The sequence below is a fragment of the Drosophila pseudoobscura genome, chromosome 4 (assembly GCF_009870125.1).
Source record: "Drosophila pseudoobscura strain MV-25-SWS-2005 chromosome 4, UCI_Dpse_MV25, whole genome shotgun sequence".
Classification (NCBI taxonomy): Eukaryota; Metazoa; Arthropoda; class Insecta; order Diptera; family Drosophilidae; genus Drosophila; species Drosophila pseudoobscura.
This window is the reverse complement of record NC_046681.1, coordinates 10,825,788-10,840,842: the sequence shown is the minus strand read 5'-3', so window position 1 is coordinate 10,840,842 and position 15,055 is coordinate 10,825,788. Positions and strand designations below refer to the sequence as shown.

Sequence of the window (15,055 nt, the reverse complement as noted above, 5' to 3'; positions counted from 1 at the left end):
CTCTCTGGCCAGTGAGTAGCATCTGTGAGCACTCCGATTGGTGGGGTGGGGGAGGGGGGGTGCAACAAGCCACGCATTTATGAATGCCTCACACGGCTACATATGTACCTGCAGGTGAGGGCGCAGGGCTCGACGTAATCGTAGTGAGGCGTCCATTTGTAGAGGGTCCCGTCGTAGGGCACATCATTGTAGGCCGCACACTGATTCGAGCGGAAGTCCTGCTGGTCCGGACACGGCTGCATGTTGCAGATGCGATACCGGGCACTCTCGCCCCGACAGCTTCCCGGATTGCTGCACCTACGCATTTGCTGCATAATCCCGCCGTCGCAGGTGCGCGAACATGTGGACCAGTCCGACCAGCCCGACCACTGGCCAGGGCCCCCACTGCTGGAGGATGATCCGCTCTGGCCGCCGCCGCTTTTGGCCCGCTTCTGTTGCTGCAAAAGGAAGGCCAGAGTTATGAAATTCGGGTATTCGGTCATGAAATTCCACTGTCAACTTACTTCCAATTCATTTTCCAGATCGGAGGCGGTGTTCCAAGTGTCATCGAATGCCTGGCTGGCATTCAGTTTCTTGCCCCAAGCGGCATTCGTTTCCAACAGGCAGTAGAGTGTGGTCTAAGGGCGGGACGGTAAGCAAAAAAACAAAAAATAAATATTTGTGATTTTTTTTCTTACGATAAGTGTTTTCAGTCCTATACGAAACAAAGCTATAGATGATATCAATCACATCTATGGCCCCAAAAATCAGTGTGGGTGAGGCTTCGGCGGGCGATGCACTATTCCTTGGCGGCAAAGGTCGAGCCCCAGCACAAACTCCTGCTTGACGAGCGTAAGACGGCCATCGAAGCGACTCGCCAGCAGCCCAAGGGCTCCCACTATGGACCAAAAACTCGGCCAACTTCTGGCTGCGCGTCCGCACCAAGGAAATCAGCAAGGGTCCGACGTGCACTTTACTGGAAATTTACAGTTGCAACAGCGAAAGCCTCACACCAGACGAACAATTTGGAATTAAAATCGAAATTTTTGAGTGCTACACAAATGAAATTTTCTCCACGACTGTCTAAAGTATCTGTCAACCCCCCGAAATATAACAAAATTCCCTGTAACACCGCCTGCTGCGATTATTTACTCTTTCCAACACTAAACCCACCTACTATCGAAAGTTTCCCTCCCTAGTGCATGTTGTAGAGCGATGGGTGGTAAGAACTGTGTCACATATTCGACATTTTCGGGGGTTCATGTTGGAGTTCAAGTACCACTGCCATATTCGAAATAAATTGTTTTCTCTCGCACGCGCCGTCAACGTTAGTCACGTTAACAATTTGCATTCGGGCTTCCTGGATTTCTCTCGGTTTTCATATCGAAGCCACATTAACCTTTGGGACACGCATCACGTATACGTACAGCAGTCTGCAGGGAGACCGGGAATTGAAAACAATCTCCACGGCACACTGTCGTGTCAAGGGTTCAAGCGGGAGTATCGCTCATACGCCGCGTTGTCTGCCTGCTGCTACTCCTCCTCCTCCTCCTCCTCCTGCTTTATGGCGTGTCGCGGCATGTCCACGTGCTTCAATTTTCCAAATGTGGAAATATACTCGCTTACAGCACACGTAATCATGGCTTAAATGGCTCTCTACCCTTAACAAGGCTACAAGTGTTTCCAGTTCAAAGAGTAGTCGTAGATACTGGGGTATATCGGAGGTTGATGGATCAATCTGTGACTGCCATACAATCTGTGCTCTTTCGAAGCAAAGACTATACAATTACCAAGATGTTTGGGCTATCCTTCGCCTCTGAAGGTGCCATTCGACTTCCTCTATTTATGCCTTGGCCAGCTAAGTCGGTCCCCAAAATCCAATTACAAAATGCACAGTCTTTGGCAGGTTTGCTCAATCGCATGAACCATTAAAAGTATTTATTGATTTATATAGAACTCCAGCTCCTCTTAGCCCAAAAAATATGGAACTAGAGCTTATATTTAGCCTCGAGAATATGTTTCTTCGTTAAACGATTTTTTGGGTCCTTGGGAGGCTGTGGCTGCCCCTCCACAGGTCAAGGAAAGTCCACAGTGTAAGCCAAAGCTATTATCCTTGTGCCACCTAATCGTTTGCTACGTATCTGGCCATGTAGTCGAGAGCAAATTACCAACTAGAATCGGCCCGAACAACTTTCCGTCTAAGCCAAGGTCTCAGGCCACAGCGAAACCCCCGTAACACCTCTGAATACAACATCCGTTAAGAACAATAAACCGTAAACATTGAAATGGGCCGTAGTTGGCAATCTTAAAGGCAAATCAGCGCCAAATGGACCATACAGAGGGAGTGCCAGTGCCAGAGCCAGAGCCAATGGTAAAAACAAATCAACAGCCGCAAACAAATCCAAAGAGCCACACACACAACAAACATGGTCTAAAGGAGGAGGAGGCTCTGCTGGAACGGATACTCATTCCATATACAGATTGTCTCCTGCATGAAACATGACCCAACCCAAAGAGAATCCCCCTACAAGCCCAAGCCCAAGCCATTTGATTGCAGTTTAGATGTTATCAAAGGGGGATGAGGGGGGGCTTAGCAGGGGGATAGGTCTGAGAATGGGTGTAGTTCGGAGAAGGCTGTGTGAAAGATGAAATGTCCGATAAACCAAGTGTGGAGAAAAAAAATAGAGGCGAGGAAAAACTCTTAACAAAATCGGCATAAAATCTCATATGTCCATCCATGCGGTTAGTAAAAGCTACTAAATTACTATTTAAGTATCTATTACTACGGTTTCAAGTGTTTCCTCTACCTCTGCCCTCTCCACCCCAGTGTTTTGTTTGGTCCCTTAATGGAAATGTTAGAAGCCTAGGCGACCCTTGTTGTAGGTATTAGAAAAAAAAATAACGACTGGAGCGAGTGAGCAGAGCCCGGGCTATGATGACGACAGGTGGGACCCCTTCTTACATATACCCTGGACAGGAAGTTGGGTATTTGTGTGCGGTTTGGGGTTACCAGAGAGCCCGCAGAGAGGTTGAGGGTTCAGTCCAGGACTCTGGTTCACGGGGAAAAACATTAGCAAACAGCAGGACATACAACACATTTTATGCACAAGCATTTTGTGCGATTCCCGGTAATTATTTATTTATGAGTTGAAACAGTTTCAATAACTCACTTTTCCATCCAGCCACATGCCCCTTGCTCTCTCTGTTGTACGTCAAATGTTACCCCATTCCCCTCCATTCATTCTCCGTCTCTGACTGCCTGTCGTCGTCGTCGTCATGGCAGGAAGTCATTGTAAAGGTAGTTAGTTAATGTGCACAGTGGTGCGAAAATGATGAATTTATGGAATACACACAATTATGGGGAATGCAGAGGGGTTCCCTACTAGCTTTTCCCTGATTGTAAGTAAGCGAAAGGGTGTTGGGGGTTGTGGCGGGGCTGTTGATTGATTACAGGTATTCATAGGAAGTGGTTGTAATCATTGTTGCATGATTATTGTGCAACTCATTCCCTGCGTTGTTGAATATTTAACGAACCTTTAGAGAGCTTTAAGAACCCTAATTAGACCCTTTTGTGTCCCCAATCTTACCAAAGTTTCGTTTACTTTTAGCTGAAAAGATTATTCTTCAAGTAATATAATTCTCATTATTCTTCCACTATATTTTGTAGGAAACCATGCCCCTACACTCAAACAAATGGTGTATATCCAATCTCTCACCTTAGGAGCTTTATATGGAACTACGCCTAAGCCTACTGTTATTGGGACACTCTTCGCTTTCATAGGAAGAACCTACCTCACTTTTTCCACCAAACTTTTACCTTAGCCTGCCTCTATCTACCCTCCTGAATGCTCAGACCATTTCCAACTCCCATAGACCCACTGTAACACAGCCGTACCGTTGTCAGGGAAATCTAACAGACAGTCGAGTCTATTTCCAAAGACAGAGTCGGGAGACAGTCAGGAGTACATCAGACAGCCTTCGAAGCGGGGGGCAGGAAAAGGAAGACTTCGAGGCGGGCGCAGGAAGAGGAAGACTTCAGGGCAGGAGCATGAAAAGGAAGACTTCAGGGCAGGAGAGTAGGCAGAAGGCCAGACTTCGGGACAAGAAACAGAAGTGCTGGCTCGAGGCTAGAGACAGAAGGCAGGCCATAGCCAGAGGGAAAGCTTCACGAGGCGAAAGGGAAAGGGGAGCCTCAGGCAGTTTTTGCATAAATACTGGGGCATGGTTGGTTAGGTCAGGTACCTTACCTGCCTCCAGCCTCCTGACTCCTTCCTCCCAGGATGCTGCCATTGCGTCTAACAGACGATTAGACTGTCAAAAGATGAGGCAGAGGGGTAGGTAGAGGCGGGGGGAGTAATAGGCAATGGGAAATGAGAAAATGGAGTCCTGTTCTGGGGGGTCTTGTTCAGGTAAACGCTACTCTTCTGCCAGTTGATTGTTGGATTGTTAGAGCAAAAGATACACTCTAGAGCTACATACAGATACAGATACAGCTACAGATATATGGAATATTCTGTTCTGGATAATGTGTCTGTTGCGTCACGTCAGTTATTTATTCAAAGCGACAGCGTCAGGCGGCACAAGGCACACGGCACACAAAACGTCAATGAGCTAACATTTCCGTATGCGAGTGGGGAGGTTGCACAGGTTGCTGCCACAAAAAGATGGTGGCACAGAGGTGGGGCAAGAGGGCTATTTTTGGCAGGAGGGATACGGCTGATGCCGGGATGCCGGGATGCCAGGTTGAGCTGGGAAACTGGAGTGTCGCTATAGAAACAGGAGAGCAACAACGATGACATGACAAGGGATGGATGGATGGACAGCTGGATGGATGGATGGACGGATAGATGGTTGGTTGGTTGATTGTCTAGTACTGGGTTTTAGGGGCTTTTGGGTCTCGTCTCTGCATGGATGTTGGGCCATGGTTCTAGCTCTGGTTCTCTGTTTCCATTTCTGGTTATGGCCATGGCTTTGGGGACCTCTGTGTTGTGTCTAACCTGTCGGATTGTCTGCTGCTGTCTATCCATTTGACTGACATTACTTTGTCATTAATTTTCGATGGCAAACACTTAACGCACACACTCGCACACACACATATGAGTGGGGGGGGGGGAGGGTGAAAGGCAAAGGTCAAATGTCAGCATCCCTCCAAAAATATAACCTGGAATGACGCAATTGGAAAAGAGACAGAGACAGAGATAGGGCGAGGGCGACGGCGACGTCGAGGGCGTCTAGTGTCTCTTTTCTAATGCCATTTAACTGCTGTAAGTGGCCAAGGGCTTAGCCCTTTGTTAACTGTTTCCGGTTTTATATGCAACTCGAGAGTCGCGACACACGGCGACACGGCTCTCCATATGGCTTCGCTGTGACCTCCAGCAGGCGCATGGGTTGTTTTACGGGGGGTTGGAGGGGTTTTAGGGGTGGTTCCGGCTCTTATGTGTGTAAATCTGCCATAAAAAAGGCGTTTATTTGAAGTGAAACGAACCTGTATGAAGAAAAACTATTTGTAGGCCATAAAAACGGTTCTCTGGGGGGGATTCTAGTAGATTTGTCCCAGGATTGGGCTCTCGAGCTGGGCAAAAAGGGTTTCGGGGTTAACAGACTAGACATTTAAGCAGAAATGTGGCTATCTAGCTGTAGAAACTATTTTAAAACTATCCCAAAGTTAAAGGTCAAGTTATTTTTAGCTATAGAAAAACCCATTCTTAAGGGAGGATTATATTACCAAACTGATTTCCTGGGCTATATTTTTGCTTCGAATAGCCCTAAGGAGTGGTTCAGGATCACAAGTTCTGTAATCTGGGAAGTTTTACAGTCTTAGTGGAATTTTTGGTATATTTACAGTACATTTTGTTGTTGGTTTTTGCGGACCAAAAAGTAAGTATTTTGTGGGCCTTGCCCAAGGGTATTTTATAGTCTTCGATATGAGCCATAAAAACAGAGCTTCCCAGGAAGTATTCCATCCATCAATCGGTTTCCGAACAACCCATACATACGACCTCTGACCTACGATAATGGCCTAAAACTTCAACCATAAAGTATACACCAAAAATCAAGAAATAAAAACCGAAAAACTTTAGCGAAAAAAAAACATTTCAAATAAAAAATAAATACACGTATAAAAAAGTGTAACAAAAATATTGATATGTGCCAGAAACTTTGTCAATAAATATTATCGATGGTTGGTTGGAATTCCGGTAAGGATTACGAAGGATATGCCAGCAATCACAGAGGAGCCCATGCAATGCCATAAGGGGGGGGGGGGGGGGGGGAGGGGCTGTGGGTGTGGGCCTGTTGTTGGATACTTTGCATGTCCTGAAGTCATTAACTCAAAAATGGAATCGAAATGAAATTGAAATAAAATGCACGACATCCCGAATGTTCAGGGGCGGAGAGAGAGAGAGAGTTGAGAGGGGGGATAGAGTCAAAAGCAAACAGCCAGAGCGTCGAGGGCTTGTCGCCAGATAGCCAGAAAACAGTAACTGTAACAGAAACCGAAAGAGAGACACCAGAGAGTCACCAGAGAACCCCAGAGGCAGAGCCAGGGACAGACTCGCAAAAGAGAGAGGAGGCCGGCAAACGGATTACATGAGAGTGTTACAAATTTGTATGCCTGTTCTACACGCATAAGCCAACGAGAGAGAGCGACAGCAATGCCATAAGGAAGGGAGAGAGGGAGTGCGAAGCCGGCTAATGGCCCAGCGAGAAAGAGTATCCCAGAAAGGGAATGCCCCGGCAGTCCATCGTTTCTGCTGCTGCTGTTTGGTACGTGATATTTGCACAAAAGACAGGCATTTCAAGTGGCAAATGGCAGGGACACCCCCCACCCCTTAAACCATCCAAAAATGGAGTACTATAAGAGGGAGAGGGGGAGAGAGAGAGTGGAGCAGCGAACATGAAATTGCGTTTTCATGCAGACCATTTTCAATTTATTAATTGCTCGCAAAAATGCCAACAAAAATGGGAAGTTGATGTATATCTTAATAAGGACATAATTTGGTGGGAAAAAAACAGTTTTTTCTTATCTTTTGTTACAATTTATGGGGGGTTTTAAAATTCCTCTAGATCTATGCTAGTTTCCGACTTATTTTCAAGGCTATGCCATCATTAAAAAGTCCTTTAACATGCTTTCGACTGTATGCCCCTCTATAAGAAAGGTTTTTTGTTTGATCTTCGGCTCAAAATTCACCAAAACATGAAAAGGAACCCATGATAATGACAAATCGATTCATTAATAGATATATCTTTCCATTTTCCTCCTATGTTCCCTTTACTTTTGAGAGCGAATGGATTAAAAATCTTTGGTGACCCCGATTAAGGGTATTCTTCTTTATAAAAACCAGTTATTTCTACTCCAAACTCTGTCGGGATCCATGCCCTTCCCATAGCCCCACTTAGACTTACTCCCAGACCGTCTTTATCTTCTGCCAAATCTCTAGATTCCGCCCCTCAGTCTCTCTATATCACTTGACCGACTTATCCGAATTTCAATTTACCAAATACCTGACTGACCGCAAATTCAACATTGTGCCATCTCCCCCTGCCCTGCCACTGCCACTCACTGTTACCATTAATCATCTCCACAAATGGTACAGCTCTCTGCTCTGCATTGAGGGGGTGTGCGGGATGGTAGTTCTTCGGTGGAACTTCTTGAAGTACACTACGAAAACACTCACCGCAAAAACTTGTCAACTACGCCTGGGCCATTAACACGCCCTAACACAACAGAACAAACACAGACAGAGGGACAGAGGGACAGAGAGACAAAAACAAATATCGAGGCGGACGCACACGGAGATACTCCTTCAAACAGACGGACGGACGGGCAGAAATGGTGTGGTGTGTGGCAGCACGCAAAACCCCCAGCATATAAACCTTGTGGCTCCCAAAGTCAAATTGCAAACGGAGGAAAAGAAAAGAACAAAATAAACCGAACACTAAAGCAGCTCCAAGGAAAGAAGGGAGAGAGAAAAAAAACGTGAAGAAAAACTAGAATGAAGGCAAGGAAAAATATTTACTACACGTAACAATAAATCCACTCGAAAGGTGGGGGCGGGCGAGGAACAAGCAAAGCCTGCACAATGCCCTCCAGCCTTAAGGACCTCTCGAAGGGCTGTGGGATGGCTGGTTGCTTGGTTGCTTGGTTGGTGGAACCCTGTTCCCATTTACAACAAAAGGCACCCCTCCCCACCCTCCGCCGACGAACCCTTTTTGCAGCCTGCAGCACGCAAGGCGACTTTGCCGACAAATTGATACAAAGATTAAATCTTGACTTGGAATGAATCGACACAAAAGCCGTGAACCAAAGTCACACTTTTCCTCCTTTCACCTTTTTTACCTTTTTCACTTTCCCTTTTTTTTGGGTTGGTAATTAAATTACCCATAAATTATTGATGGATTCGCGGGCTTTAAGAGAGGACCGCGGTGGGTCACGGGGTTCTGCAGGTGTTTCGGGTCACAGGCCCGGGCCCGGCACTAATTACAGGCGCAACATTTTGCGGCACAGGCGGCCATATCAAAATAATCCAGGACAATGTCCAAAAAGAGAGTTTTCCTGCTGGCTGTGGGCCATTTTCTAATTTCAATTGGTGGCTGTGGCTGTGGCTGCGGCTGTGGCTGCGGCTTCCTCGGTTCGTGGGTTTTTTTTCCCATTTTTTGAGGCTACTGCCGGCTCCACCATTGACGTTCTGCCACAAATGTGACGCCGAATGACCATTGACATCGTTTTCTCCTCTCGAAATTGGCAACGTCGTCTCTGCTCCAACATTAAAATTAATTACCACAAATGGACAACTCTCATTACTGGTATTTCTTTCTCTGCTTTCTCTGCCTTCTTTCTTTATACTCCATGTACACCATATACATAATATATATGTACACGTACATATATGTGAGTGTATATAGCTGCCATGACTATTGTTATTATGGGAGCCAACGGAATGCCGGAATGGAGCCTGGGATTTGCTGGATGAAATTGGCTTGGGAATGGGGCCATGTTGCGGTCTCTCGAAACTATACAAGTCACAAAAATAAATCATTAATATTTCCTAAGCAGCAAAAATACACATTCCATGGGGTATATTCCTTTGGGTCTAAGGTGGTATTGAACCAGAAAAAGAGCAGAAATGTAGTAGGGAATAATGAAAAGCAGTTTCAGATAATTTTTGATTACTTAAATGCCGGAAGAACCTAAATACCTTTAACATTAGATACTTTTATGTTTTATGGGGATCACATTATGCTTAATTATATATATTTCAAATAGATCAGATCAGATGGACAAATACAAGAACACAGCTTATTAAAAACTAAGGGGGCCAATACTTTTCATTGAATCATTATTTAAAAAATGTTTAAAAAAAAGCAAAAAAAGTCCCTTAAATCATGCTTATAAAAAATTGAATATTTTAGCGGATAAAATTATTTTTAATTTAAAAATCGCACTTAATTGCCTTTTAAAATAGCAATCAAATGAAATTTTGTTATTTTTCCAATGGATCTACACATTTTTCGTACACATGTAGAAGCTCATGTATAATGTAGAAGTAGATTTCACCGAATATGCATATGTACATATCCGTCTACAATATCAGGTAGAATTCTATTCTTGAAGTCTTTATGTAGAATTTAATGTGGAGTTGAAATCATTTTTAAAATTGTTTAAAAATTCAGTAATTCTAGAAAACAGAACAAAAGTAATTTTGTAAACCATGATTTATGTAAAATTATTTTAAAAATAAAAGAAGTATTAACAATTACTATTAATAGATAATATTCATATTAAATATTTAAATATGTACTTAATATTAAGAATAAATAATTAACCAATTAAAAAAATACTATTAATTGATAATATTCGTATTAAAGACTTCATATTACAAATAAATAATTAATCAACTAAAAAAATTACTTTTAATCTATAAAATTCATATGAAATAATTAATACTAAAATAAATAATTAATCAATTATAAAGACTAAGATTTCCCTGCATATTCTTCAGATAAATCTTAATTCCCCCGACAGCCACTTGGGCTAATGGTCAATCCTAGTGTATTTTCTTACTAATTATATGTGCACAAAAGTATATAATATAAACTCCCTCCCAGCACCCCCCCTGGCAGAAACTTCCTTCGACTGAAAGTTCAACTTTTTGGTAGCGCATTGAGCAAAACGCAATTCAATGCAATGCCCCCTCCCGCTCCACCCCCCACTTCCCCGCCTAGTCCGTGGTGGCGCCCGTCAAACACATAACAATGCCGCAGAAGCAAAATCGCGCCACTTTGGCTTTTGTGTGAGTGCATAGATGAGTGTATGAGTGTTTGGATGAGTATGTGTGAGTGTATGTGTGTGTATAGAGAAGGCAACAAACAAAACTAAATTCAGCTGAAAACGAATGGTCGACAGGGAGCTACAGAAGGACAGAGAGAGAGAGAGAGGGAGTGGGAGAGAGAGAGGGAGTGGGAGTGGGAGAGAACTACTCTGAATGGCATGAAATGAATAAAAGAATTCGGGATTTCAGCTAAACCAAGAGAAAAGAGTAAAGAAAGCTAAGAAGAAACAAGAAAAGGAAGGAAAGGAGATTAAGAGTCGAAACATCAGATACCCTAGGAGATATATTTTTCTTAGAGAGAATGGAATGTGCTCGTAATATCCTATATTCATAGGAATTCAATAACCCCAACATATTTCACTTTCTAAATTAATGCCCTACCACCGATTGTTTTTATAGCATATTTAGTATATATTGTTCCGATTCTGTAAGCTTTTCCTTCCAGATTCGCCTGAAGAGCCTTGAAACAGAAGAACTGTCACATAAAACCCATACAGTGGTATATATTTAAATAGTTCTTTGGTATATAGTACCATAAATACTGCTATCTCTGTGCCACATTCTATGCAAACCTCTGTATACCCTCTAAAAAGAGTAGAAAAGCGAAGCCGAGTCAGTGGAGGGTGATGCTGCTGAAAAAAAGTAGCTGCAAAATCATGAAATATTTCGTACATTAGCCGTTTCTATGCTCCAGGGAATATACTACTGTGTGGAGTTCCCAGGCTCTCTCTCTCTCCCCTTCAAACTCTGTCCCCCCCGCCCCCTCGTAGCATGCCAATAATACTTGCATTTGACTTTGTTACAATCCCAAGTCGAAAACTGAACGAATGGCTAGACAGAGAGCGAAAAGGAGGAGAGAAGTCAGCAGCATCTTAGATATTCCATTATGACCGCTTTCCCATGTCCATTTCTTGTGCTTGCTTTTCTCCAGATCCCTTGGACCATTTTTTTTTGTCCTCCTTTGCTTCCATTTTCAATTGTGCTTTCGGGCTCAATTACTCAAAGTTTTTTGTGTGCCCTGCTAACCAAATGAGTAGACAAAAGAAATTCAGTTATGGCTACAAATGTCATTGGCCCGCAAATTAATTTATTATTCTTCAAGGGAATAATTCGTGTAGAAGTTCTGCCTTGGAAGGATTGAGGCCCCGCCTCAAGTTGAATTTTCCCCTGATATCCGCATTGACCTTCGCTTGCGGGGCCAAGAGGGTAGACTTCATCAATTTGCAACTTTGTGGCATAAACGCTGTGTGCAAAACGGTCACACAAAGTTGTGATTATAAACTTTTTAACAGCTATTCACGCGTGCCCACTTAAATATGCAACAATTTCCGCATAATTTCAGGCACACCTGAACGAGCGCGGGCGGTTCCGTCCGCGCTAGAGGGGGACAGGCGCAGGGGCTAATCACGTGACAGACTAACACGAAGCTCCACGTGTGCGACTTTGTGGGAGAGTGTCTGTGTGTGTGTGTGTGTGTTGGGGGATATGCCGCTGAGGCCTTTGGCCAAACAATTATTACGCCCCAGCAGGCACACGCACGGACCCCCCACAAACACACGGGCCTCCCTCCCCCTCCCCCTCCCCCTCCCCACTCTCTCGCTTTCTCTCCCATACGCTTCAACAAACAGACAGGACACACATTTGGCGGCCTCTGTGTGGCTGACAGGATTTGCGGCTTGTGCGGGCAGTCCAACGATGATTAATACCAAACAATTTTCCCTCTCCCCAGCCTCTCTTTCTCTCTCTCACTCTCTCTCTCATACATACAGATATGACGATGTGTGTGTGTATCATGCGTGAAAATGCCATGCGATTTGGCACGCTATGCGACTTCCAACTGTTGAGCCGTAAAAAATTAGTGCGTGTGGCCCACAAATTGTGGAATTTTCGTGAACCCGAAACAAAAAGACGTGTCGGATAAGCAGTGGACATGCGTTTTTAAGTCCAAATTAGAGGCATTTGTTGAATGGAAAAGGTGGCACATAATAATGGAGTTGAAACATTGAACAAGGGCAAATATTTGTTGCAAGAACTTGTTAGCTCTTCGTCTCTTAATCTCATTCTATAGGTTCTGAAACCTGAAACCCATTCTGCCTCTTCTAAAACTCTAATCAATATTTAATGATACGCGAGGAGATGCAAGGAAACGATAACAATACATTTGTAGCTCTTTTTCTCAGTCTTTCTTTTCTTAATCACATTCTGCCTCTTCTAAAACTATAAACGATAATAATCGGTACATTTATCGGGATTCGAACAGATTTTAGGCAACGATAACAATATATTTGTGGCTCTTCTTCTCGCTCTAACTGTAATCGATAATATTCGATAAATTAATCGAGACGCAAACGATAGAAATAAGTTTTTATCTCTTATTCTCTTTTTTATCGATTTTAAAACCCATTCTGCCCCTTCTAAAACTCTATTCAATATGCATCGATACATTAATCGAGAAGCAAACAGATTTTAGGCAACGATAACTTTAAGTTTATATTTCTTTTTCCCGTTCTATCGATTCTACATCATACTTTGCCCTCCTACGACTATTATCGATAAATATCGATTTATTTATCGATACACAAGGAGATTTTAGGCAACGATAACAATTTATTGTTAGCTCTTCATCACATTCTCTCGATTCTGAAACCCCATTCCTTCCTAGCATTCCTCCGACAGTAATCGATAATTATCGACACATTTAATGGCAATTTTTAGGATTTTTGGCAATTGTCAAATAATTGCACTTCAATCGATCACACATGTATCAATAAAAAATCGTTTCAATTAGCTATCGAACAAATATCACTTCACCCCCATAAAATATTCAGCCACAAAAACAAAGAGACTGCCACCCCACCCATATCCGTTTTGCAAAAAAATCCTTTGACTTTTTACAGTCGAATAGCAGCAAATATTTGTTAAACCTTCGGCACTAAAGGCACAGCGGGGGCATAAATTATGTAGGACGTGTGCCAATAAAAAAATAAAGCCAGAAATGAATTTCTCAACGCTACCATAGGCGCACACACAGACATTTCAAAACAATTAAATAGAGTTGATGTGTCTGCACGAAAAAAAATGCGCAATATTTATTTAAAGGCCGGGAAAACTCCACAAAAAGTACGGGGTATTTTGCGAGCACCAAAAATACATGCGTGAATAACGGCCACAAATTGATGTACAAGTGCAAAGCGTTTACATATTTAATGAACTGGCTATGAAAACAATTGAAAACGCCAACAGCCAGAGATCGAGGCGTGTCCAATGATATGCGATTTTCTATTAAAGCGAATTAGTCGTTGAAAACGGTGGGGCGGGTGGGGGGATGTGTGTCTGTGGGGGATTATTATGGGTATTGTTCGCCATTTTCCGGGCTTAACTTCAAATTAAACATATTTCGTGCACACACACAACATTCTGCCAAAATAATTTATGTATGAGCCAGCAAGCTCTCTCTAAACGGATTACAAAAATATATTTGGTTTATTCAATATGCGCTTCAGTGAAACAATCAATGGATTAATAGGCTCGCTCTCAGATTTTTGTACATTAAAAATGACAATTGTGGCAGTTGCTTTAAGCCTTGGCCTTATGGCTGTAAAAGTCACAGATATTAAGCTGCTTGCTTGGAATAAATTAGCCATAAATATTCAATGATAGGCAATGATTTATTTCCACATTTTGTCTGTGTTTTATTTAAGTACTTTAATCTGATCAAAATTATTTGCTTTATCTGATTCTATTTGTATTTCTGAACTTATCAATCATTATGGAAATTATCGAAAATTATTGAACATCTATAGGAAATGATATTGCTTATTTAATTAAAAAATATAGTTATTCATTTTTTTTAATAATATCGAATTTTTATCGAAATATGTGAACTCTTCATGTGAATGTTAGAAGCTGTATCGTTTATTTATATCAAGATCATAAAAAGCTATTTCTCAGATAAATATCGAAAACTAATCGAACAGAAAATTATCGTTTTATATTTAAAGAGTGTAAATACATGTATCGGAAGTTATATTAACTCATTTAATTATTAAATATATTTATCGATTTTTCCGAATTATATCGATTAATTCTCGAAATATACGAATTGTTTATTTGTAAGTTAGATCCTGTATCTTTTATTTATATCAATATTATCGAAAAGTATCGATAATTTCTCACATAATTATTGAAAACTAATCGAATAAATATTATCGATTTATGTTAAATATTTAAAGAGCGTAAATATAATATAATTGAATGCGATTCTTTATTTGCATTTAAGTCGCTTATTTTTTATTTTTCACTTATCAATCATTAACGAAATTATCGAAAATTACTGTAAATGTATCAACAGTTATATTAGTTGATATTATTTATTCTATTTTTTCCTTTTAACTATTTATCGTTGATTACCGAATTTTGATCATTTTCTATCGATTTATTTGGAAATCAACCCTTACTTCCAGCCCAAAAACTATCTTGATTTCCAATAAACGCAATAGCTGTCGGCAATTAATTGATTCCGACAGACACTGCCCTGTCGATGGTACTGTTTCGCAAAGGCAGTCGTCGGTCCCTTATCAAACGACTATCCATATTAAGTGGCCATTAACCTCATCAAACATTTCGGTCGAACAGTAGATACACACACACCCACACACATATGTACACACCAGTCGTAACTGTACCTGTGTGTGTGGGGGGGTAGGGGGTCCCATCAAACCCATGTACCTGTGAATTATTTACAT

General features: G+C 42.1%; 1 protein-coding gene and 2 long non-coding RNA genes across 8 annotated transcripts in view; 2 read left to right on the top strand and 1 right to left on the bottom strand.

Annotated features, from left to right (window-relative positions):
* Window positions 1-15,055, bottom strand: part of nolo (no long nerve cord) — a 79,507-nt gene that overhangs the window by 37,224 nt on the left and 27,228 nt on the right. For all 6 annotated transcript variants that reach the window (XM_033379530.1, XM_033379527.1, XM_033379528.1 and 3 more), the window contains exons 3-4: window positions 504-617; window positions 109-437 (exon numbers count right to left, since the gene is read on the bottom strand). In XM_033379530.1, the coding sequence (XP_033235421.1) occupies window positions 109-437; window positions 504-617 (443 nt within the window). The remainder of the gene's footprint in view (window positions 1-108; window positions 438-503; window positions 618-15,055) is intronic.
* Window positions 541-1,067, top strand: LOC26532685 (uncharacterized). Its single transcript, XR_001450985.2, has 2 exons — window positions 541-631; window positions 693-1,067. It is a non-coding gene; the product is annotated as an uncharacterized lncRNA (long non-coding RNA).
* Window positions 2,651-3,383, top strand: LOC26534398 (uncharacterized). Its single transcript, XR_001450986.2, has 3 exons — window positions 2,651-2,721; window positions 2,807-3,107; window positions 3,162-3,383. It is a non-coding gene; the product is annotated as an uncharacterized lncRNA (long non-coding RNA).